Source organism: Cricetulus griseus, assembly GCF_003668045.3.
Source record: "Cricetulus griseus strain 17A/GY chromosome 1 unlocalized genomic scaffold, alternate assembly CriGri-PICRH-1.0 chr1_0, whole genome shotgun sequence".
NCBI classification, from domain to species: domain Eukaryota; kingdom Metazoa; phylum Chordata; class Mammalia; order Rodentia; family Cricetidae; genus Cricetulus; species Cricetulus griseus.
In genome coordinates, this window is record NW_023276806.1 from 14,676,817 (window position 1) to 14,700,328 (window position 23,512).

General features: G+C 41.0%; 1 protein-coding gene across 4 annotated transcripts in view; it reads left to right on the plus strand.

Annotated features, from left to right (window-relative positions):
• LOC100760748 (heparan sulfate 2-O-sulfotransferase 1) overlaps nucleotides 1-21,109 on the plus strand; it is a 142,092-nt gene extending 120,983 nt beyond the window's left edge. For 3 of the 4 annotated variants that reach the window (XM_027395887.2, XM_035450349.1, XM_035450348.1), the window contains 5 exons: nucleotides 4,101-4,186; nucleotides 9,007-9,145; nucleotides 15,576-15,673; nucleotides 17,483-17,640; nucleotides 17,999-21,109. In XM_027395887.2, the coding sequence (XP_027251688.1) occupies nucleotides 4,101-4,186; nucleotides 9,007-9,145; nucleotides 15,576-15,673; nucleotides 17,483-17,640; nucleotides 17,999-18,228 (711 nt within the window). In that variant the 3' untranslated portion in view covers nucleotides 18,229-21,109. The remainder of the gene's footprint in view (nucleotides 1-4,100; nucleotides 4,187-9,006; nucleotides 9,146-15,575; nucleotides 15,674-17,482; nucleotides 17,641-17,998) is intronic. The other variant, XM_027395888.1, reaches the window with a different exon arrangement.
• Nucleotides 21,110-23,512: the final 2,403 nt, after the last annotated feature.

The following is a 23,512-nucleotide window of genomic DNA, read 5'->3' on the forward strand; positions in this document are numbered from 1 at the left end:
TGCTGATTGCTGAGGCTGGAACATGGTCCCTTATTCAAGTACATATTCACCAACTTTCTGTTTTTGATGGTTTCCTTCACTGCCTAAACTTTGGCTGTTCTGAAACTTGACCTGTAGACCAAGCTAGCCTTGAACTCAGAGATTTTCAATTACATATTCAACTTTCTGTTTTTGAGTGTTGCCTTCACTGCCTAACTTGGCTATTGTGGACCGAGCTTCAAACTCTGAGATCTGCCAGCCTCTGCTTTCCCAGTGCAGAAGGCTTTTGTTTGTTCTGGGACTAAAGGTGTGTACCACCACGCCAGGCTCCAAGCTTTTCTTTAACTTCTTTTCTCGAGTTGGAAATTTAGCTGGGTAGGATCTTGCCCTGAGGTCACCATTCCTTTATTACATTTCCTTAATCTGTTTATCTCTTTGAACAGAGAATTTAGCTCTGTTCTACTTCCTGGTGCTCTTTTTCTCCACAGATTTTACGTTTTGTATTTTACCTTTCTCAGCTTGCTCCTTTTCATTATAAATCTTCATTAGAGTTACCACTAATAGCCAACATGGCAGGCTGTTTTGAGATTTCCTCTGCCAACAGAATTCATCCAAATCTCTTCTCTTTAGCCTCAGGCAGACTGTCTTTCTGACAAGGGCAAAATGCAGCCACTTTCTTCACCACGATATCACAGCAACAATCTCTAGGCAGCGTGCTAAAGTCCTTCTGATCTGAATCCACTTGAGCCAGCACCCCTCCCTCAACAGTTGAAGTCAATCTAAGCAAATGTGGTGTTTGGTGTCCTTTTGAAAGACTACAGGATTTCTTTGTTCTCCCCCACCTTTAAAATTCTGACTCTACTAATAAGTTCAAGATTGGTTATAGCATAATATTCATGCTTTTCTTCTGTCCCCTGCCTCTAACAAATCTTTCTCAGACCACCTGGAAGTACTTTAATCTTTGAGCTGTTGTTCGGAATGCTTGCTTCTAGTGTGCATCAGGCCTCGCTGAAGAGGTGGGAGTTAGAGAGAGTGAGGAAAAGTGGGCAGGGCTCACTGCTTCTGCCCTCCTCTGGTTTATGTACTGTAGCTGTAGTAGCAGATATGATTACCAGAAAACCTGCTGGACTTCAGGATTTTCCTGTAACAGGACAAGGATAACCTTGCCCAAGCGGTTTTTTTTTTTTTTTTTTTTTTTTTTTTTTTATTATAGCCCTCCAGCCTTCTTTGCTAACGCCACAAAACAAGCCTCACATTAATAAAGTTAAGAGCCAGCTCCTAAGCTCACACCTTCTGAAATGTTCTTTACTGTGGTCCAGGGATGACCAACACCAGTTCCTGAAGGTTTTTACAAATGCAGAATTCCAGGCGCTATTGCAGACCTGCTGCATCCAGATCTATCTCAACAGGAGTTCTGGGTGGTTTGTTTTGTTTCCATTTTCAAATTTGAGAAGCCCGGCAGCAGTCTAACCCAACCTCCTGGGATTCTCCATGTTAAAGGACACAGGTTGGATGAGCCATTCGTCCTCAGGATGCCTCAGGTTAATATTGACCATCCTTAGGGTTGCTCAAGGAGAGGATGCTTACAGTGTGTCTGACTCCTGTTTCTGAGAGTCTCTTACCACATTCTGCTCCATGTTTGTATGCTGTGGTCCTCTGGCATTTACCTTCTGCTGCAATTTCCTTAGAATTTAACCTAACACCTTTTTCATTCCCCTCCTAAACCACCACGTCCACATTAAATCTCAGCTTTTGGAAAACCTCTGAGTTTTTTAGCATGGCTTACACTGTGAAAACCAACTCTTTGCTGCCACCGCCACCTTCTCCTCCTTCACCTCCCCTACCCCTCCCACTTTTCCTTCTCTTCCTCCTCCTTCCCTCTTCCTTCTTCAGTCTTCTTCTAAATGAGTGTGTGGGTGTTTTGCCTTTGTGTATGTTTGTGCACTTGTGCCTGCCTGGTGACTGCAGATCAGATCTCCTGGAACTGGAAGTACAGGTGGTTGTGAGCTGCCATGTAGAGCTGGGAATCCAAGCAGGTTTCTCTTCCGCTGGAAGAGCAACAAGTATTCTTAACCACTGAGCCATCTCTCCAGCCCCTCTTTATTTTTGGTGGAAATACTGTAGTTGATTTTCATAGGACCCAACATAATTAACTATTACAAACACATCTCCTGTCATGCAGTTTTTATGGATTCAGATTTTATATAATCTAATACTTTATTTTTCATTTGCTGTTTTATTTATTTTTTATTCTGCTTGGTGCTTAATTTAAAGAATGAATAGGAAAGAGTGCAGAAACCTCATACACATACCTGAATATATGTGGCTCTTGATGTGACTATCATTTGCATCAGTGTATCAGTTAATAACGTGTCAACTGTCCCAGAACCTTGTTTTATCCAGTGGACATTTTCTGGCTGGTGACTACACCTGTCCTGTCCCTAACTTACCCACAGGCCTTCTGTAGACAGTAGTCACCGTCAGTCCCTGCTATAATGACAGAAGCCCAACGTCAAATGCTGCAGAATAGATAGGTCTGTGTAACTAAGAATCCCAAGGTCAAATGCTGCAGAATACATCCATGTAACTGAGTCCCAAGGTCAAATGCTGCAGAATACATCTGTGTAACTGAGAAGCCCAAGGTCAAATGCTGCAGAATAGGTCCATGTAGCTCAGGTCCAAAACATAGAGGAAAGACTGACACATTGTCGTAACATGGGCTCTATTCTTCTGGGACTGATGCTACAGTCTGCCTTCACTGCAGGGTACAGCAGTGGGCCTTGCTGTGTCTCTCTCTCCAGATCGGATCCTGACCAGTTCCTATTTCTCGTATAGAATAATTTCCTTTGAGAAATTGTGTAGCTGCTGGCACTCAGATTCTTTAAATTAACTAGTTGTTTTCATTTCCCTTTTTTTGTAAATTTTCTCTCAATTCTTTAAAAATAATGTGCACTTACAGAATTTTTCATGTTTTTTTTTATATACTTTTTCTATACTTCTAATTTCTGTAAATTAAGAAGTATTTAGGGGCTGGGGAGTTGCCTCAGCAGTTAAGAGTGCATATTGCTCTTGCATAGGCCCTGAGTTCAGTTCCCACTACCCACCTCAGGAAGCTCACAACAGTCAGTAACACCAGCTCCAACCCTTTCATGGATTCTGTGGACACCTGCTGTCACGCTTACATTGCACAAATTCTCACAGTGATACATGCACATACATACATAATTTTTTCATATTTGGATATGTTAAATGTTTTGATTTGAAGAAGCTTATATATCCAGTCTTTAAAATCTGTTTATAATTATCATTAATCATTTTGATAGTCTTATTTTAATTTGTTGAAGCATAAATGGAAATGTCTTTTATGATTACTTTTTGAATATGTATCAGAGAACAAAACTTTTAATATATGCAATGAGCAGGGTGTGGTGGATACAACAGTAACCCCTTGGGAGGTGGTGGCAGGAGGGTCAAGAATTCAAAGTCATCCTTGGATAGGTGATGAGCTTCAGGTTCAGCAGGGTTTCATGAGACCCTGTTTTTAATTTACTCATGGATGAACACACACACAACACACAATATGAATTCCTTACGTAGGAATGGAGCAACTCCTCTTCAGTCCAAGTTCGATGCCTATAGAATCTGGGTTCTGAAGTCTGCAAAAGAATGCAGCAGCTACAATAGCATCGGTACAGGCAGTTACCGTTGTGGAAGCGGGTCAGGCAGCTACAGGGTGAATGAACTTACAGGTGAGGTGCAGAGGCAGAGAGAGGCAAATAAGCCTTCTCCCCATGCTCCTCTCACTGCTGACAGTCTGATCAGGAAACCCCTTACAGCTGCGACTAGTGGCTTACCTCTTAGTTGATTCCAATTTAGTCAGTTGGCAACCATGATTTACCCTCAGGGAGGGGAAATACCCCCAGCCCTCCTACCACCTATGTTAATGCACTCCACTGTACAGGGTTGATGCAAATTAGTACGTGCAGATTACACTAACTGCCCTTTCTTCAAACGTGTTTTTGAAATGCTGGGACTGGATCCTCATCCTTGGTGGGGGTTGTTTGGTCAGTATCGTTTTCTTTAAATTGCAGTGAGGTAATGAGTATGTCCTCCTTTTTTAGGTACGCTTTGTAAAGAATATAACCACTTGGAACGAGATGAAACCAGGGTTTTATCATGGACACATTTCTTATCTGGATTTTGCAAAGTAAGTAGCATCCAAAATGGTGTACTAAGGAATATTTTGTATGTCATCAGCATAAAACAAAATCACTTCATTAAAGTGTTAGGATTTTGGATATATATATATATATATATATATTAGACCTGTAATTTAAATATTCCTTCCAGTGCTTTACTGCCCTCTAGTGTTCATAAATTGACACTTCTCAAGCTAATTACAGGAATTCATGTTCTGTTAAGTCAGGGACTATGGAACAGGTTTTCATACACAACTGGAAGCCCACTAACTACTCTTGGAGCATCCAGGTTTTAACCCAGTCAGTCACTGTGACTCACCAAATCACTGACTTAGAAAACAAAGAAACACTCAGTTTTTGGTACTACAATGTGCTTTTCCTTGAATTGCTGTGTTTCTGCTTTGAAATTATGAGTTATTAGGTGGAGACTTTTTAAAAACTAAAAATTTCCTTTTATGTTTGAACGCAGTTGTGTAAGTCAGGGTAATTTTGTCGTAGTTCTCCTAAAGAAAATTTCAAAAGACTGTGGACTACGAACAGTGTTGAAGCATTCTGTGATCCTCAATGGCCCTTACATCATGAAGGGCTAATCAGAAAATTGGCTAAAAGAAATAGTCCAAGTATAGCATCTGTTTGAATGTTCTCAATGGGACCCCTGGCGCTATTACTGTAGAAGCTCACATCCAAACGCTCGGCTGATACTTAACTGTATTAACGTCAGAAACAGCAGAGAATGTACCACTGACTCCAGGCATCTTCAAGTCAGTTTTTAAATTAGCAGTGTGTCTTACAAGAACACGTATATCAACTGTCAAACTAAAATGCATCCTGTGTGAATTTTGAAATGAAAGGGTGTCTCACTTCCATTTAACTTTTTAGGTTTGAAAAGGAAAAAGCAGAAAGGTGTGTCACTGGGTTAGACAGTGGCAACTCTTCACCTCTCTGGGAATCATATAATGAAAGAATTGTCCAAATATTACATGCTTAAAGTGATGTATCCCTGATTCCCCTCATAATTCCTAGGATCTTCCAACAAAATTGCAACTTTCAAGTTAAATGTACACTTTTCTATAAATAATTCATGTTGCAATATTGAAAGCATTTTATTGGCAGCTTTAAAATAAACTAAAATTTCTCTCTGTAGAGGCACTAAACCAGTTTCATAAACTTTATTCATATGCATATTTTCCCTGAGGGCTGCATTATCTTTCAATGAATGTTTGTTACCCTTTCACCTAAATTATTTGATTTTTTTTTTCCTCTACATGGCCTGGTTTCTAATACTTTAAGTTTTCATTATTAAAATTATATATTGAGTCTTTTTGCTTTGGACACAGTCTTGTCCGTAGAACAAAGCTGTGGTGTTTGCTGAGGTACTTGGACTTGAAATGTATAAGGCTTTTTTTAAAGAGTAGTCTTATTAAATATTGACAACAAAACTGGGTTTGAATATTTCCATATTGGCTCATGTTGTTGGAAATAAGTAATATATTGTGAAAATTTTAATCAACTAACAAAAATTTAAACAAATAGCTAAACAGAATCAATTAGAGGAAACTGATGTATTTTAATGTATATAGTCAAGAAATACTATAGCTTGATAGTCATAGACTCTGTGACTAAAAAGGAGGGGAGAAAGAAACATCATTTACCTATTTTAAAGTTCTTTATTCTTCAAAACACTGAGCTGAGAATGGTGGCTTACACCTGTAGTTTTAGTTGCCTAGGAGGCTGATACAGGAGGATTACATATTTGAAGACAACCCAGACAATTTCTCGAGATCCCATCTCACATTTTAAAATGAGGGTCTAGGAAGATGGCCCTGTAGGTAAAGTAACTGCATTACAATGGTGAGGACCCAAGTTTGAATCCCTAGAACTAAGAAACCAGGCTTGAAGCCCGAGTGTCTGTAACCCCCGTGCTCATACAGTTCCTGGGAGCTCGACAGCCACCTAGCCTGCTGGCAGCAGCAGGGAAGCCCTGGTGCACCAGAAATGGAAAGGGAGGATTGACACCCAAGGTTGTCCTCTGACTTCACCATACATTGTGACACAAGCACCCTGTGCTCACACACCACACATTTTACAGAACAAACAAACAATAATTTTTAATGTTAAAAAGGATATTTCTTGACATGTGGTTCTGTAGTAGAATGGCATCTAGTTATGGTGGAAGCCCTGGGTTTATTCAGTCCCTATTAACTACACACACACACACACACACACACACACACACACACACACACACACACACACACACACACACACAGGCACGCACGCACGCACGCACGCACACACACACACGGGTGGAATGGTGGTTTAAGTCAGTGGCTCTCAACCTTACTAAAGCTGCAACCTTTAATACAGTGTCTCATGTTGTTGTGCTGACCCCTAACAATAAAATTATTTTCATAATTGCAATCTTTCTGCTGATATTTATATTATGAGAGAACATAATATAAATATCTTTGTTTTCCTATGGCTTAAGCAACCCCTGTGATAGGCTCATTCAACTACTCCCCTCTTCCCCGTGGGGGGGGCGGTTGTTGAGTCCTACAGGTTGAAAACAGCTGGTTTAAGCTGTTAAGAGCATTGGCTGCTCTCTTCAGAGGACCTGGGTGTGACTCCCAGCATCCACATGGTGACTTAGAATCATCTGTAACTCCAGGTCCAAGGGATCTGATGCACAGGCGTGGTACACAGTCAGTCATACAGGCAACCACCGTACACATAAAATAAGTCTCAACACGGGACAGAGAAGCAATGGCCCTTTGGTTGGTAGAATTCCTTAAGTTACTTGCCGTTAGAGGAATAATGGTAAATTCATGGAGGAATCAGTGTTTAATTTTTCAGTTTTTTTTTTTTAACAGATAATAAAAGATTGAAACATAATTGAGTTTCCTAGAAACCAGGGGGGAGAAAGTCCTGGCTTTGTAGTTTTTCTACAGTTTTAGAACAGAAAAAAAGAAATGTCTTTTTATCTAGCAGTTTTGATTTCTTGTTCTATTTTGCACCCTTTGTTTTAACCCCTTTTGATTTTTTTAAAATCATTTTCCTACTTCTACTTTTCCTATAAGTGCTCCAGTTACCGTTTGTTTTCTTAATGATGAACAGTTTTCAAATAGTTTGGATATAACAAATTAATGCCATTTTGACTTTAATATTTCCTATTTTAAATTTATATAGGGTAGACATTTTCAAGATGCCAGGGTGAATATCAAATTGAATAAGTTGCAGTTCTTGATTAAGGAGTTCATTGAAACCCCCTTTCTTTCTAGAGTTAAGAGTTCATGCTTCCTGGAAATTGAAAATATTCATAACCATCCTACTTAAATTTACATTGTTCATTTTTCAGTAGCATTATTTAATAGGAGTCATCCTAACAGATGAATGATCTTGACACCACAGTGTCATCGGTGAGACCAGGTTTCACTTTTTTGAAACCAAGCAAAGGCAATCTGCTACTGGTATGAACCATTTATGGCTAAGAGTCCCACACAGATTTGTACAGTATGAGATTTGGTCATCCCTAGCCATAGTTAAAAAGACTTAATGGCTTTAGTTGGCATTTTCTTTGGCCACCAACCAGCTCCCAAATAAGACACAAAGACTTAATACTAGTTACGAATGCTCAGCCTTAACTTAGGCTTGTCCCACTAGTTCTTTTAACTTAATTTAACCTGTTTCTTTTCATCTGTGTTTAGCCTCAGGGCTTTTTACCTTATTTCATCCTGTATGCCCTACTTTCCTGCTTCCTCCGTGTCTGTCTGTCTGGCCCCTCTCATCTCCTTTCCTTTCTCCTTGAGCCTAAATTCTTCCTTCTACTTACTCTCGATGCCTACAAATTCTGCCTACATCTCCTCCCTCACCATTGGCCATTCAGCTCTTTATTAGACCAATCAGTTGCCAACAGGAGGCAAAGTTAAACAGCAACACATCTTTACATAATTAAACATATACAACACATCTTTACATAGTTAAACAAATGCAACACATCTTTGAATAGTTAAGCAAATATTCTGCAGCAGACTGGCAAGATTGCTCAGCAGGTAAAGGCACATGTCATCAAGCCTGATGACCTGAGTTTGACCCCTGGGACCCACCCATATGATAAAGGAGAGAAGCTTCTACCCACTATTCTCTAACCTCAACACATGGGCATAGGGACACACACACTCACACACACACACACACACACACTGCCAACAACCACAATAATGTGGTTTTAAATTGGTGCTTACATAGAGATGGGAAATACAGTACATTGCTGAAGTCTCAGAGTATAGTTTTTCCCAAAGGCTGTCTGCCCTTGTCACTCATGAGTTCTAAAGGCTGCATAGGGTTGGAGTTGTCTAGGTATGCCCAGTGATGGGCTGGAGCATGTGTGTGAGTGCCACACAGTGTCTAGATGAGATAGCTACTGAGGGTTACAGAAGGCAATTCATGCCTAGGATCTGGTGTCAGGGCCTCACTGCAGCTTTCTAAATACAGGCTGTGTGGCTGTTTAAACTCCTCAGTAAGCAGAGTGGGTAGACAGGGCCTGCCAGACACACACCTCCAGGGCCTCTGCTGGGTCTAGCCCCTCAGGACAGACTGCTTCCTCTTACTCCTTGAGGGCAGAGGTAGGTATTTGCCAGCATTCCTTGTTAGTTTTATTGCATCCTAAGTATGAAATATTCCCTAGTCTTCACACATACTCAATTTCATTTTAATTAATTCTTTTTATTGCTTCCCTATACCACCAATACTTCAGACTTCTGTATATAATTCCAGAGTATGCCTGAACTAGTGAAACTTTGACCTCATCACTGAAATTCTGCTGTTTCAGATTCGGTGTGAAGAAGAAGCCCATTTACATTAATGTCATCAGGGACCCTATCGAGAGGCTTGTTTCCTACTATTACTTTCTGAGGTTTGGGGATGATTACAGACCAGGATTAAGGAGACGGAAACAAGGAGACAAAAAGGTATTATGCTTACTGTTGATCATAAATGTACTCCTCCTTCAGTGTGGACATTTTGCAAGGAGCTCAGGACTGTAGAGAAGCAATGGTGAAGTGTAACACAACTGCTGTCCTCTAAGATAATTCTGTGGCTGGACTGTTGCAAGTGTACATATTGTATTATTACAACCCTGCTGTATTAGTTACTGTTCTTGCTGCTGCTATGTCAAAATACGTGGCTTATTTCAGTTCAGGGTTTGAAGCTATGCATCAGGGTGGGTAGGCATGGTGGCAGGAGGAAGAGGTGGCTGTATTCAGCAAGCGCACACACATACATGTTCCGGTATACTTCTCTGGAAATGCCTTCCACAAACAAAGCCAAACTTTGTCTCCATGGTGATTTGAAGTTGACAGTCTGTGTTAACCATTATGCCATTACACCAACAATTTTCTAGGGGATCATTATTGATGAATCTGGTTTTGTACATATTTTGGTTCTTAGTCTTAATGATGGTGTCTTAGTTGATTTTCTGCTGCTGTGAAGAGACACCATGACCACAGCAACTCATATAAAGAAAACATTTAATCGGGTGACAGCTTACAGTTCAGAGGTTCGGTCCATTATCATCATGACGGGGAGCATGGCTGTGTGTAGGCAGACATGGTGCTGAAACTGAGAATGCTGCGTCCTGCAGGCAATAGGAAGTTGACTGAGACACTGGGTGGTATCCTGAGCATAGGAAACCTCAAAGCCCACCTCCATGGTGACACACTTCCTCCAACAAGGCAACACCCACTCCAAAAAAACACACCTCCCAATAGTGCCACTCCCTGTGAGATTATGGGGTCCAGTTACATTCAGATGACCACAGATGGCAATCTACATTTACTTTAATCATTTTATGAAAACTGTTTTGCTACTGGCTTTAAGCAAGGAGAGAGCTATGACCGAAGGGCGTGTGTTGTAGCACTTCCTCTGGGGTATCATCAGAGTCAAGTTCTCAGAATCACACTGGATTTGTTCCTTCCAGTGTTAATACCTTCATAGGTTTCATGCTCAAACATTCCCCAAGGTAGGGCCAAGGAGATGACTTAGCCAGTGAAGGGATGGTGTTTGCTGCCATCCCTCACAACCTGAGTTCTGTTTCTGGTACCACAGAACTGTCCTCTCATTGTGGCACGCGCACACACAGACAACACCTCTCCTACCCCACAAGCAATAAATAAACGTAGTTATTTAACTAAGCCTTAAGAGATACAATCTAACATGATCTTATACCTACCTCTCCGTAGCTTAATTACCCCATGCACCCAGCCCAGTGTTTCAGCCACACGAATTACAAATGCCCTTAGAACTCATTATTGCTTTATACTTTTTTTGTGTACATGTTGTCCCTCATATTTAGAGTTTGCTTACATTTAATGTCAAACTTTATCATTCCCTCTGCCATGGGTTTGTCTCTGATGCTCCCAGACTGAGATAGTCGCGTTCCTTTAACGGTTCCCATGGCTCAGTGGTTAGGAACACTTCTGGGAGGGGTTCCCATGCTCAGTGGTTAGGAACACTTCTGGGAGGGGTTCCCATGCTCAGTGGTTAGGAACACTTATGGGAGGAGTTCCCATGGCTCAGTTGTTAGGAACACTTATGGGAGGTCCCAGTTGGGCTCTCAGAACATATGTTGTGTAACTCACAGCTGTGTGTAACTTCAACTCCAGGGGGCCTGATGCCTTCTTATGGACTCAGCAAACATGTGCATGTGTGTGCAATGGGCATGTGTGGGTTGTTGCACACACATGAATGCATAATTGCATGTATACATATACACAAATCTTAAAGAAAATTAAGGACCCCAGAGAACATTATGTAGCCATTTGTTAATAGTTACCAATGTAAGTACATTTCATAGTTTACACAGAAAATTATAGCTCGTTTTATTTTCCCAGTTTATTTGGGGGAGGGAGTGCCCCAGAGCACATGCCAGATGCCAGTGTGGACATTGATTCTCTCCTTTCACTTTGTGGGTTTCAGGGATTAAACCTTGGTCGTCAGTCTAAGGGTAAGCTCCTTTACCTGCTGAGCCATCTCACCAGCCAGGGAACTGTCTCATGTTAGCAAATAAAGTTTTGCTGTAAATAATCATCTTTCCTAAAAAAACAAAGAGTGGCATCATTTTACATTTCAGAAAATCTTTCAATATCTGATTTAATAAAGATAGCCTGATTTTCATATTTTTAATTCAGTCAGTCCAATCAGTTGTACTTTTTTTTTAAGTCTATAAAGAAAATCCAGCTTCATGCAAATATGTAATTGAAAAAGAGAGTTTTAATAGCCTTTCCCCAAATTTGAGGCTATTTTTAATATGACATTGAATTTGACAAGTGGAAAGTCCAAGATTCGAATGTGAAGCCACAGTAAGCTGTTTACAGATTAACACCAATTGATACCTTTGATGTTTTATGTGGAAGTTTTAGTCAGGAAGTTTTCAGACATCTGAATTGTTTCATACAGGGTTCTATTGGACTCCCAAGAGTTAATGCATTTTGATTGTACTGTATCAAAACTTCATATTCATTAACCTAACTACAGATGTTATCAACAAAAGCTTATAAGTGCTGGAAAACTGTAGGCTTATGATGTCAAATACACATTTCCAAAATGTTATTTCTCACTTGGAAGCTTAACTTTTACCACCGGCTACTGTAGGTTCCTCTACAGCAGTGCTGTGACTGTCTGGAGATGGTCATTTAGCCTGTGCACTCCTGTAGGTTCCTCTACAGCAGTACTGTGGCTGTCTGGAGATGGCCATTTAGCCTGTGCACCACTGTAGATTTGAGGCTGTTTAAAACGATTGTGGCCTCTACCTAGTAGCATCTTCCACACCTCAGATAAAGAGCTCAACCTGTCTCCAAGCATGGCTGATGCCTCCCTAGACCAGTTTGTGGCAGGCAAGAGCCACAAACTGACTGTCACTCAGTTATTTCCTTTCAAGTGACACAGTTGACTTGTTATAAGAAAATATCACCAAGTGTGGTAGTGCAACCTTTGCAGACAAAAGGGAAGGGAGAACAAGCCCTTTCCTTCTAAGCAAGTGACCCAGAAGTTGCCCACATTTGTTTTGCCTTTGGTCTACTAACAAGCCTGTGGCTGTATGGCCACACTGTCCCCTGAAAGAAAGGCTAACAGACCTTTAGGAGATAATGTTAGTCTATCTGAGTCAGGTAGCAGAATTAAAACTACTGCCTTAAAAAAGATCTTCTAAATTTTCTTTCCTGAAAGACTAAAATACATGAAGAACACAGGAACCAGGAGTTTGCTAATTAAAGAATTGAGTTAAAATAGCCATCCGGTATGATTATTCAGTTTTAATTCAAATAGTATGCATGAAATCCTCAGAGTTGCCTGCATATAGTCCACATTGCATACATAGTAAATTTATGGAAACTTTTAATAATGCAGTCTCCTAAGATGCTGCTTTGTTATATGTAAGCCAACCCTTTCAGTGTCTTTAAATTCACACACACACACACACACACACACACACACACACACACACACACACAATCATGTGCACTCATTGAATAGTAGTGGAGATGTTGAGTATGTTTAGTGACTTACTTGTCTTCTGGTTTGCACTCCAGATTGGCAGAGGCATGAAGAAGCAGAGTCCTTCTGTTGAACTATTGGGAGCATGCCATGAGCTAGGGCCTGTTAGAAATGGTCACGGAGTCAGAAGCTTTCTGGCCTGTTGTACATAGTTCCTTGAGCCATAGTCTTCATGAAAATTGGGGTATAACAGATAAGTGGAGACATAACATGTATTTGCTAGCTTCCCTGCCTCCCACCCCCAATAAAGCCACTTTTTAAAAGTAGGCTTCAGGCAGGAAATCTAAATCAGACTGTCTTAGTTTCTTGTCCTATTGCTGTGACGAAATACCCCGATGAAAGCGACTTAAGGAAGAAAGGATTTACTTGACTCACAGCTCCAGACCAGAGCCCCTCACTTCAGGGGAGTCAAGGTAGCAGAGACTGAAAGTATCACTCCAGTGTGTCTTTAGTCAACTGCAGAGAATAATTAACTAATGCATGCATACTTGCTTTCAGCTCACTTTCTCTATTTTCAGTAAATAGTATTTTCCCCTTCCCTTTCTTCTCTCGAGACCCTCCATGTACCTGTCCCCTCCTTTTCAGCATAGTCAACAGGCTTTCTTATGTCACTCATGCAACAGAGGGAATCTCCCCTAAGAATAGCCGCAGGCCAACCTGATTTAAACACACCTTTAATCACAGCACTTGGGAGGCAGAAGCAGGAAGATCTCTATGAATTCAAGGCAGCCTGATCTACATAGTGAGATCCTGTTTGTTTCTATTGCTGTAAAAAGATATCATGACCATGGAAACTCTTACAAAGAAAAACATTTAATTGGGGAAAAGGCAAAAAGCAGCCACATTCTTCACCAAAATATCATAATCTCTAGGCCACACATTAATATTCTTCTCTGAAACCTCTTGAGTCTGCCCCCAACCGTTCAAATCACTCTCAGCACCACTTGTCCTCTGCAGCTCTTACTAGAGTGGCCCATTAGGCAGCACTTAAAGCGTTCAACTGCTTTATCCAAAGTCCACATTCCTCCAAACAAAAGCATGGTCAGGCCTATCACAGCAATATCCCAGTACCTGATACCAGTTTCTGTCTTAGCATTTCTACTGCTGTGAAGAGACACCATGACCAAAGCAACTCTTACAAAGGAAAACATTTAGTTGAGGCTGGCTTACCTCTAAATTTCAGAGGTTTAGTCCATTATCATCCACACCCTTACACAGTCCGTCTAGCGAAATGCCTAAGTAATGGAATGGTCAAGGCCAAAGTTTTCCACTTATACAAATTAAACACACATAAGGAAATTTCTGGGAAATGCTGAAGTGCTATCTCACCTGTGTCATGAAATAAGTGACCTTGTCTCTATGTTCACCAGTGCTGTGTCTTTAGTACTTCTGTCAGCCCCAATCACAATCTTCAAAACAACACTACACACACACTAACTCTGCTAACAGTTTGTGTAGCACCATAGCGTGTTCTGAAATGCATTTGCACGTGGCATGACCTTTTCTAGCCCCCACCATAGTTGAGCAGGAATGGAATATAAAAACTACATGAAGCTTGTTATGGAACTGAACATGACACTTGCAGATGAGTGTGTCCCCTTCCTGAGAGCTGGTTATTAACAAGGCAGTGTATAGAACTCTGTTTCAGAAAGTTTCCAACCTGCCATGCTGGTCCCACAACCGCTTCAGCCCCAAATAAACATACAGACACTATATTAATTAAACTGTTGGCCGATGGCTAGGGCTTCTTATTGGCTAGCTCTGTCTTAATTATTAACCCATTTTTATTAATCTATGTATTTCCATGTGGTCTTATCTTACCTGAGAAGGGTCTGGACCTCTAACTCCTTTGGCAGCTCACATGGCAAGTGACTCTGCCTACCCTTCCCAGAATTCTCATCTCCTAGTCCCACCTATCTCCCTGCCTCTATTGGCCACAGTGTTTTATTCATCAACCAATAAGAGAAACATATACACAGAAGGACATTCTCCCATCAGAACTCAAAAGACAGGAAATGACTTTCAGCCCGAGGAGTAACTGGAAGGCTGGACCTCATGAAACCTTCACTGGTAGAATCAGTCTACCGAGGAAGAACATTCCAGTAAAGTTACAGAGATTTGGGGTACTGGGATATACTTAAGAGCCCATAGAACTGATGTGGCATGGGTGGATGCTCCTGGTCAAAAGCAAGCAGGACTAGTGTGTTGAGAGCCTACCAGGAAGCACTCCTGGAAGGTGGGACAGCGAGTGGGGCCATGTTGGTGTTTCTCACCAGACGTCATAAACAACAGCTGCAGAGGATGTATGGATGGTCGTCAGCTGCCATGTGGGTGATGGGAACTGAACAGGTCCTCTGCAAGAACAAGTGCTCTTAACCACTGATCCATCTGCCCCACCCCCATATATCCACAGGTCTCATCCCACCCACTTGTACTCATTTACTTGGTAACTTGTTACATTAAAAGTTTTGCCCTGGAGAGGTGAGTCAGTGGGTAAAGCTCTTGCCATGCCATGCAAGGACCTGAGTCCAGTTTCCTAGACCCCGTGTGAAGGTGGGCACAGTAGTGCACATCTGTGCTTGCAGTGTCCTGTGGCGAGATGGGAACTGAAGACAGAACATTACCGAAATCTCGTGACAGGTAGCCTAACACTCTCAGAGATGAGCAAAAGACCCTGTCTCCAACAAGACGTAAGGCAAGGACTGACAGCCAGGGTTGTTCTGACCTTCATACAGACACCATGGCATGTGCGCACCTACACTCACAAACAGGCATACAGAGATTAAAAATCTGTCTCTTACCCTGAGGCGTGGTTTATGGCTAATGGTGCTCTTTTTATCTTTGCTGCAGACCTTTGATGAATGTGTGGCTGAGGGCGGCTCAGACTGTGCTCCGGAGAAGCTCTGGCTCCAGATCCCATTTTTCTGTGGCCACAGCTCAGAATGCTGGTAGGAATACAAACTTCACTATGGTGGTAGTCTTCCATCTCTCTGCAATCCATATCTCACGGGCAGGAATGTGGTAGTCAGGACTAGGATTTTACTTCTAATAAAAAATTTCCCCAAGAACATTCTGTGTTCAAGTTTTTAAAATAATTTTACATTATTTATTTATTGTGGTCAGACATTTGCTTTAAGGCATTAAGGGACTCTGCACATGCTTGGCAAGGGCTGGGTCACTGGACTGCCTACCCAACTCTTCAGCCAGCCTGAACTTGAGATTCTCCTGCCTTGGGTTCTCTGGTACAGGTATGCACTGCCATATCTGGCTATTCATTCATTTTGATAGGAAATGCAGAAGCAGAAAATCCATTCAAAATTAGTATTTTTCTCAAAGTGAAATCCAAAGTCGTTCTTGATCATTTGAGCCATATAGGTTGACATAAAGTCGAGGACCTGCTTGTAGACTGCTGCAAAGCATCATGTAGAAAAACAATTGAGGAGAGAAGGAATGGGGGTGAAGGGACGGAGAGGGAGAGGGACTTACATGTGAAACAAGCCTGTTCCCTAACTTGAATTAATAATAATAATAATAATAATAATAATAATAATTTAAAAAGAATATCAAAAAAAGAAAAACAATTGAAAGCATTGGAAGATGTCTTTTCAGGTTTTAGCCATTTCCTCTGAAAAGGAACCCAGTCCTATGGCCCAAATTATGTTTGAGCACGTGTTCTTTGTAAATAAAGCTTGATTAGAACACAGCCACTATTGTGGGTGCATTTACTGTCTGCTGAGATAGCAGAGGGGAATTATTGTTATTTAAACCGTCTAGTCTACAAGGCCTATAATATTTACTCTTTGCCTCTTACAGAAGAAGTTTGCCAGGCCCTGCTTTTGAATAGTAAAAAATATTGCTTAGTTGAGTTTTAATTAGAGAGGGTAATCCATGTATTTCACACACAATGAAATATTTTGGGGAGACCTTAGAAACCAACCAATCCCCATCCTCCTCCCCTCCAAGGTTTTTTAGAGATAGAATTTCTTGTAGCGCAGGCTGACCTTGAACTCTTGACCCTCCTGTCTCCACCTCCAAGTGCCAAGACACTAGTTATGTACTGTCACACCCAGTTTCTTGGTCTGTGATTTTGCCTTTCCTTTAATAGTTGAGAAGACAAGAAGAAGTGAAGCCAACACAGGGTCACACTGGCACTTAAAATGCAGAGCTAGAGCAAAGCAGAAAGAATGTCAGTGCTAATTAGATCCCAGAGGTATAGTCTATTTAAGATCAGACCTGTTAATGCCTTAGCTGACACTGTAAACAGAAAGATTTCTAGTACAGCTATTTCTTACCTATTTTTTGTTTCTCCGCATGTCACGAAACACTAAAGCTTATGGAAAGAAAAGAAACAGAGCTTACAAATTAAGATAAACACTAAACAAAAATTGCTATGACTTTCCCATAGGGGCTCTCAGAATGAACAAAGTTTTGGAGTAGTTTTAAAACATGGATGCACACAGAAGTCAAAAAAGAGACTATATGATACAGATGTGTATATTTAAAGCTGTCCTTGAAGTCTGTTCTCATTGAGAACCTGTGGTAGCGTCTGAGTGGCTACATGTAGGGAGCAGAAGCTGGGGACGTGGAAGTAAGGAAGTTGGAAATGTTACGCCTTCGTAAGACGCCGCTGCAGGGGGGGTTGAAGCTGCGCTGAGCGCGTTCACCTCCCTGCTTCCTCCATAACACAGAGGGTCAGAAGCATGAGCACACTTAGCCTGTTTCACAGCCCGTGTTCAATTCCTTTTGTGTGGTTTCAGGAATGTGGGAAGCAGATGGGCTATGGATCAAGCTAAGTATAACCTAATTAACGAGTACTTTCTGGTGGGAGTTACTGAGGAGCTGGAAGACTTCATCATGCTACTCGAGGCAGCTTTGCCCCGGTTTTTCCGGGGTGCTACAGACCTCTATCGTACAGGTATGGACAGGATAGGTTTCTTTCTAAAGCGTTTGTTTGTTTGTTTGTTTGTTTGTTTACAAGTTGACTGAGTAATAAACTAGACTATACTTCTAGACTGGTTCGATGGGAGTGCTAAACACAGGAACAGCCGTCGTGTGCTAAGTCTGCTGTAGTTTATCTGAAAGTGTCCTTCCAGACCTTTGTGAGTCAGTCCAACCCTGATGGTGTTTCATTTGTTTAAAAGCATGCCATCACTCGACTCTCCCTGAAGTTTACATCTGCCCCAAGTCCTCCATGACTGCAGCACATACAGGAAAGAGGCAGTGTCTGTGTGCTCTGCAACAATTATTTACTTTTCTTATTTTCCCATTGTAAGTAGGAAAGAAATCCCACCTGAGGAAAACCACAGAGAAGAAACTTCCCACCAAGCAAACCATCGCGAAGCTGCAGCAGTCTGACATTTGGAAAATGGAAAATGAGTTCTACGAGTTTGCACTAGAGCAGTTCCAGTTCATCAGAGCCCACGCTGTCCGTGAGAAAGATGGAGACCTCTACATCCTGGCCCAGAACTTTTTCTATGAAAAGATTTACCCGAAGTCGAACTGAGTGAAAGTGTGACCAGAGCAGTCTTGAACCTGGACTTGGCTGTGTTGTCACCGTTGTTCTCAGCTTCTGCACCTGTTCTGCTAATCGAGTCCAAGCCGAGCCAGTTCTTGTTGGGCCGAGTTGGGGAACAGACAGGAGTGTCAAGAAATTAGATGCTGAATGGGATGTCAGTGTTCTAAGGAGTTCTTAAGTGTGATGAATTGTTATTTCTTTTGTTACTTTGTTTTCATTTTCATGATAGCTATAATCTCCCAGTGAGGAGAAATCTCATGTCACTTAAATTACACACATGGAGGTTTAATCAGAAGGCTGAATACCATTTCAGAAGAGGTTCTGTGATTCTCTTGCTTTTGATGAAGCATTTTTTTCACCTCTCTTTGGATGCAGATGAGTCTGTATGGCACTTGGAGTTTTGTGTTGCACACCCCTACTGGATAGTGCTAATAACTATTTGCCAGTAGCTGATTTGTTTATGTGGATCATGTCTCACAGAGTTTATTGGAATGTTTGATCATGTTTTCTCAGAACTGTTTTTGCTGTAGTTGAGTTTGCCCATATTTATGTAGGCTTTATTTTATTTTTTGGATGATCATTAGTGTTAAAGAAATCAACTGAAAACCATGAATAATACTGTAAAAAGACAAAACAGTTAAAAGCAGTATTCCTGATTTCTGTCTCCCCAGTATCTAATATTGGGGTGGTATTTCTAAGAATGTTGACAACATTATCTGAGGCTTTCTTAAGGATTTCCACACATTCATATAAAAAAAATGAGTTTAGTATTTGTTTCTCCATGGCTTCTCTATAACCCAGTACACTGAAGTATCGGTGACTGCATATGGCAACTCCATCAGTGAGCTGTGATGGTAGGATTTTCCTACCTCTGTACTTTTACCTGTAGACTATTTTTACTACGGTGCTTTATAATGTGTTTTAAAGCATTGCATTTACAAAAGAAAAATGCTGTAAATATTGCATATTTTATGTATTTGGACCAAAAAGTTACAAGTCAGTAGATAAAAAGTGGTTTTGCACCAATTTTATTATGTCGAGTAAATTCATCAGACTATTCTTGTATTTCTCATTTAACTTTGCTGTTATGATGTCTCTGACATGAACTAACCTAGCCTTTCAATTTTGAGAGAGAGCATTACTCAGCCTGAGGCAATAGTGATAATGGAAAGGGTACTAGACAGTCTAAACATTTGATCTCTGGTTTCAGCTCTCTACCTTCCAGTGGTGTGGCGTCAGGCAAGTCACTTAACCTCTCTTTGCCTCGGTTTCCTCATCTTGAGTTGAGGATACTAATGCCTACTGTGCCTACCTCACAGAGCTGTTGTGAGGACTACGGTGGCATGGTGAGAGCACTTTGGAATTGTCAAGTGGTGTTTAAATGGAAGTATCACTAACATAAGTTTCATACTGTCCATTCTTTTAACAACAAAAAGGGAAAATTCACTTTTAAGCTTTATGAGAAGAAAAAAACTTTATCTTGGCATAAATTTGTGTTTGATAAATATCCTCTTCATGTTTATCTTCTGTGTTTCAGCAACTATTGAAATGTGAAACACCTGTGAACTCTAGTGACTCGGGACCTTCTTTAGCTGTTGAGGAACAGAAAAACCTTTTGCAAACTTGAAAGATGTTCCTGTTTTCATATGATCTTGTCATTCAAAAATGGTGGCTATTTTACACCTATGGATTTTAAAAGTCCGTTTTGTAGAGTTTAATTTGCCTCTTAATTCTTCACCTTCTCCCTCTTCAGATTCAGAAATCAGATTTCTTTTAGACTTTTTTAAAGGAGTAATTATTTATATGTTTAGTTTAAATACTTCTGAACAGGACCTCATCAAACAAAGCATTTTTGACAGATGGCTACAAAGTCACTTATTGTGTAATGAGAGGAGCAAAGAACGCTGTGTATCAGAAAGCACTTAGAAAGACTAAAGGAATGACAGTGTCACCTGCTCCACCACTGTGAATGAAAATAGTAAGAGGACATAGCAGCATTTCCCCTTATCTCCCACCCCCCCTTTGCAATCAAGAGTTCTAAGTATCTGCTTAAAACAAGTAGGATTTTTTTGTTTGGTTGGTGTTTTTGGTTTGGGGGTTTTTTGTTTGTTTGTTTTTGGGGTTTTTTTTTGTTTTGTTTTTGCCCAAAACTAAAGAGCCACTTCCAGACAGGCAGGCATCTGGCTGTTGAGTAAATCTAAGGTTATTCTTGGGAGTTGGAGCAAAAATCTTTTAGGTAATTAGGGTAGCACTTAGTACACTAGCTGAGGCATTCCATAAACTGTTCTCATAAAAGACTGGAGTAAATATGTCAGATTCCTGTCCCAGCCACTCAGCTCGCATTGTTGTAGAGAGAAGCTTCACAGACAATGTAGAGACAGATGACCATGATTATAGCCCAGTTAAACCTTAATTTACAAGACAGACTACATGCTAGGTATGGACCATGAGCTGCAAGCCCCTGCACTATGAGGAGTCATCACAGAGAAGCCATGTCTGTGTCTGAACCAAGTTCCCCAATGCCTTTCTCTCCGACCCAGGGCTCCCAGATTACAACCCAAGAACTGCTTTCTGACTCCGTCTCTCCCGTGGAGCCTTCCGTTTTATGTACGTCACTTCCAGGAGACCATGTCCTAATTTAACAGTTCAAAATTGGGATATTTCTTATTTCTCTTTGGAATGAATGGGTTCAAAGTGTCCTTTCTAAGAACTGAGAAAAGGGTAGATTTGTTTCTGTTTGATTGAGTATAGTCCCAGGAGTCTGAATCCTTAGAATATAACTTTATAATCAAATAAACAGAACCACTGAGACAATGTGTATTTTTTAAACGTGGCAAATGTGCTTTTCTTTTCTTTCTTTTTTTTTTTTCTTAGCCTTTGTGCTTTTCCAGTAATTTGACCATAGGGAGGTTGTTTTTATATGATAGTAAAACAAATGAACAACTTTGAATTTTGAAGATAATGTATATGTGTACATGTATCTATATATCTATGTTTATTTCCTACAAGACAAGAGGTAGCTTTGTGTTCAGCTTGTACCAGTTTCCTTACTGCTGTCAAATGGCAATCGTTGTGTTTTAAAATGTAGTGGGGAGGATATATTTTGATTTTCACCCAGCTCTAATCTGTTAAATGCCACTTAAATATATCTGATAGCAACACTTGAAGTACTGCATGGGAGCTGCTTCTGTGTCCCCAGTACAGTCGTACAGTCTCCAACATCCTGCTGCTTCTAGACTTCTGGTGATTGGATTCAAATCACCAAAACCCACAAAACTGAAAGTTTCAGACTTTTTAAACAATTAGCTTTACTTTCTGTTCTGGAAAATGCAGCTAATGCCTGTAATCTGAACTCTGTTTGGTCTTCCTTGTTATAGGTCCTGTTGGAAAGCCCTAAAATTGTTAGTTCTGTCAGGGAATTTACCAAGAGTATTTTGATGTTGTATTTGCATAGTTAGATACAAAATAGTTTGTAGATGACAATTCTCTCTTTTTTAATAAAATAAAATTTTCTAAAAATCTAAAAGCACCAGAGATCGTAACTAAAGCCCAGTTCCCTAAGATGTAGCTGCTGTTCTAGTTGATGTTGTGCTCACAGACCATCTGTAGAATTTATCTTGACGGCTTTCCCAGCTGCCATTTTCAAACACTACTGTGGGCCCAGGAGCCTTTGTTGGTCTGAATGTCTGGTACCTAAGCCTTCTGTGAAACTTGTCTTTATGAGGTTCAAATGCTGTTGTATTAGTGCATTTGCAGTTAAGTCTCTGTATCCTTGTGATCCAGGCAGAGTTGCTGTGTGTGGTGAGGCAAACTGTTCTGCGGGCAGTGCCCTGAGTGAGCCTCCAGTTTCCAAATGAACTTCCACGTTGGTCCTCAGGAATAGTGCAGCTTTCTTTCTGATTTCCTGAAGCAGAAATTTGAGGAATTGGGTGATCATTTGATCAGATTCATCCTATACTTTAAGGTTATATAGCTTGGCAACCTTTGCAGTGCTGTTTATGAAGTAGACCCTGATGGTTACTATCCGTTAGAAATGAATTGTAGTACTCGTGTGACATGCTGCCGTAGCCTGTTGAGTGAAGTGTGTGAGCATCTCTCAATCAGTGTCCACTGTATTTTAATGAAAAAGACAAGGTCGATTTTGACTTTAGCTAACCAGTGCCTGCCCACCCCCAACTTTTGGAGAAATGTTCCTGTTCTCTCCCTCACTCTCCTCTGTCTCCCTCTTCCTGCCCTCTCTACCCACCAGTATCATTTTTGCTAGACTTTCCAACGTGAAACCCATTGTGTCTCATCTCATGGAGATTTAATCACCCCTTTCCTTGGCATCCTTGCAGCTTTCTGCTGTTGAAGTGTTTCAGTCCTACCCAGAGTAAGAGCTATGAAATGGACACTGCAGGAACGGAGAATGTGGCTTCTTGGTGTCCTGGCTTAGTATTTTTTTTTCTGCTGCATCGATGCTGAGAGACAGTTTCCAAGGTGACTTGGTGTTCAGTGTCACCTGAGATCACTGAAATTGTCACCAGAAAGTCCTGCATCATCACCAGTCTGCAATGCTTTCCTAGCCTAACCTTTGACAGATTTTTATGTGTATTTCTTCCATTGCCTTTGCATTAACTAGTCATTGGTGTTGACCTTTCAAATAGGAAATTTATAAGGTATACTGAGGTATGCAGTTAACAAGAGGAAAAAGTAAAATGGGACAGGGCTGTTCAGGTAAGAGGAGATGGGAGTGTGTGGATCTGGTCAGTACTTAGAACGCCGTCTTCAGGGCATGACATGGCCATCCCATCTTGAAAACGGCAGCAGTGCCACCACAAGAGACTCTGACAAGTTTAGGCACTTTTGTTTTTTAAGATTACTAGTTTTAGCAAGGCATGGTGGCACATACTGTTAATCTCAGCACTTGGGAGGTAGACACAGATGAATCCCTGAGTTCAAAGCCATCTTGGTCTGCAAAGTAAGTTCCAAGACAACTGGGACTGTACAGTGAGATCCTGTCTGGAAAAAATCAAAACCAAAAACGAAAATAAAGGTTTATTAATTTTGTCTGGTATGGTGGTGCCTGACTTTAATTCCCTTTAATTCCAGCACTTGGGAAATAGAGGCAGGTGGAGCTCTGTAAATTCAAGGTCACCCTGATCTACATGCTGTGAGTGCTATGACCAAGGAAGTCAGAAGAGAGCATCAGATTTCCTGGGACTGACGTTTATAGAGAGTTCTAAGCTGCCTTATGGGTGCAGGGAATTGAATTTGAGTCCTGTGCAAGAGC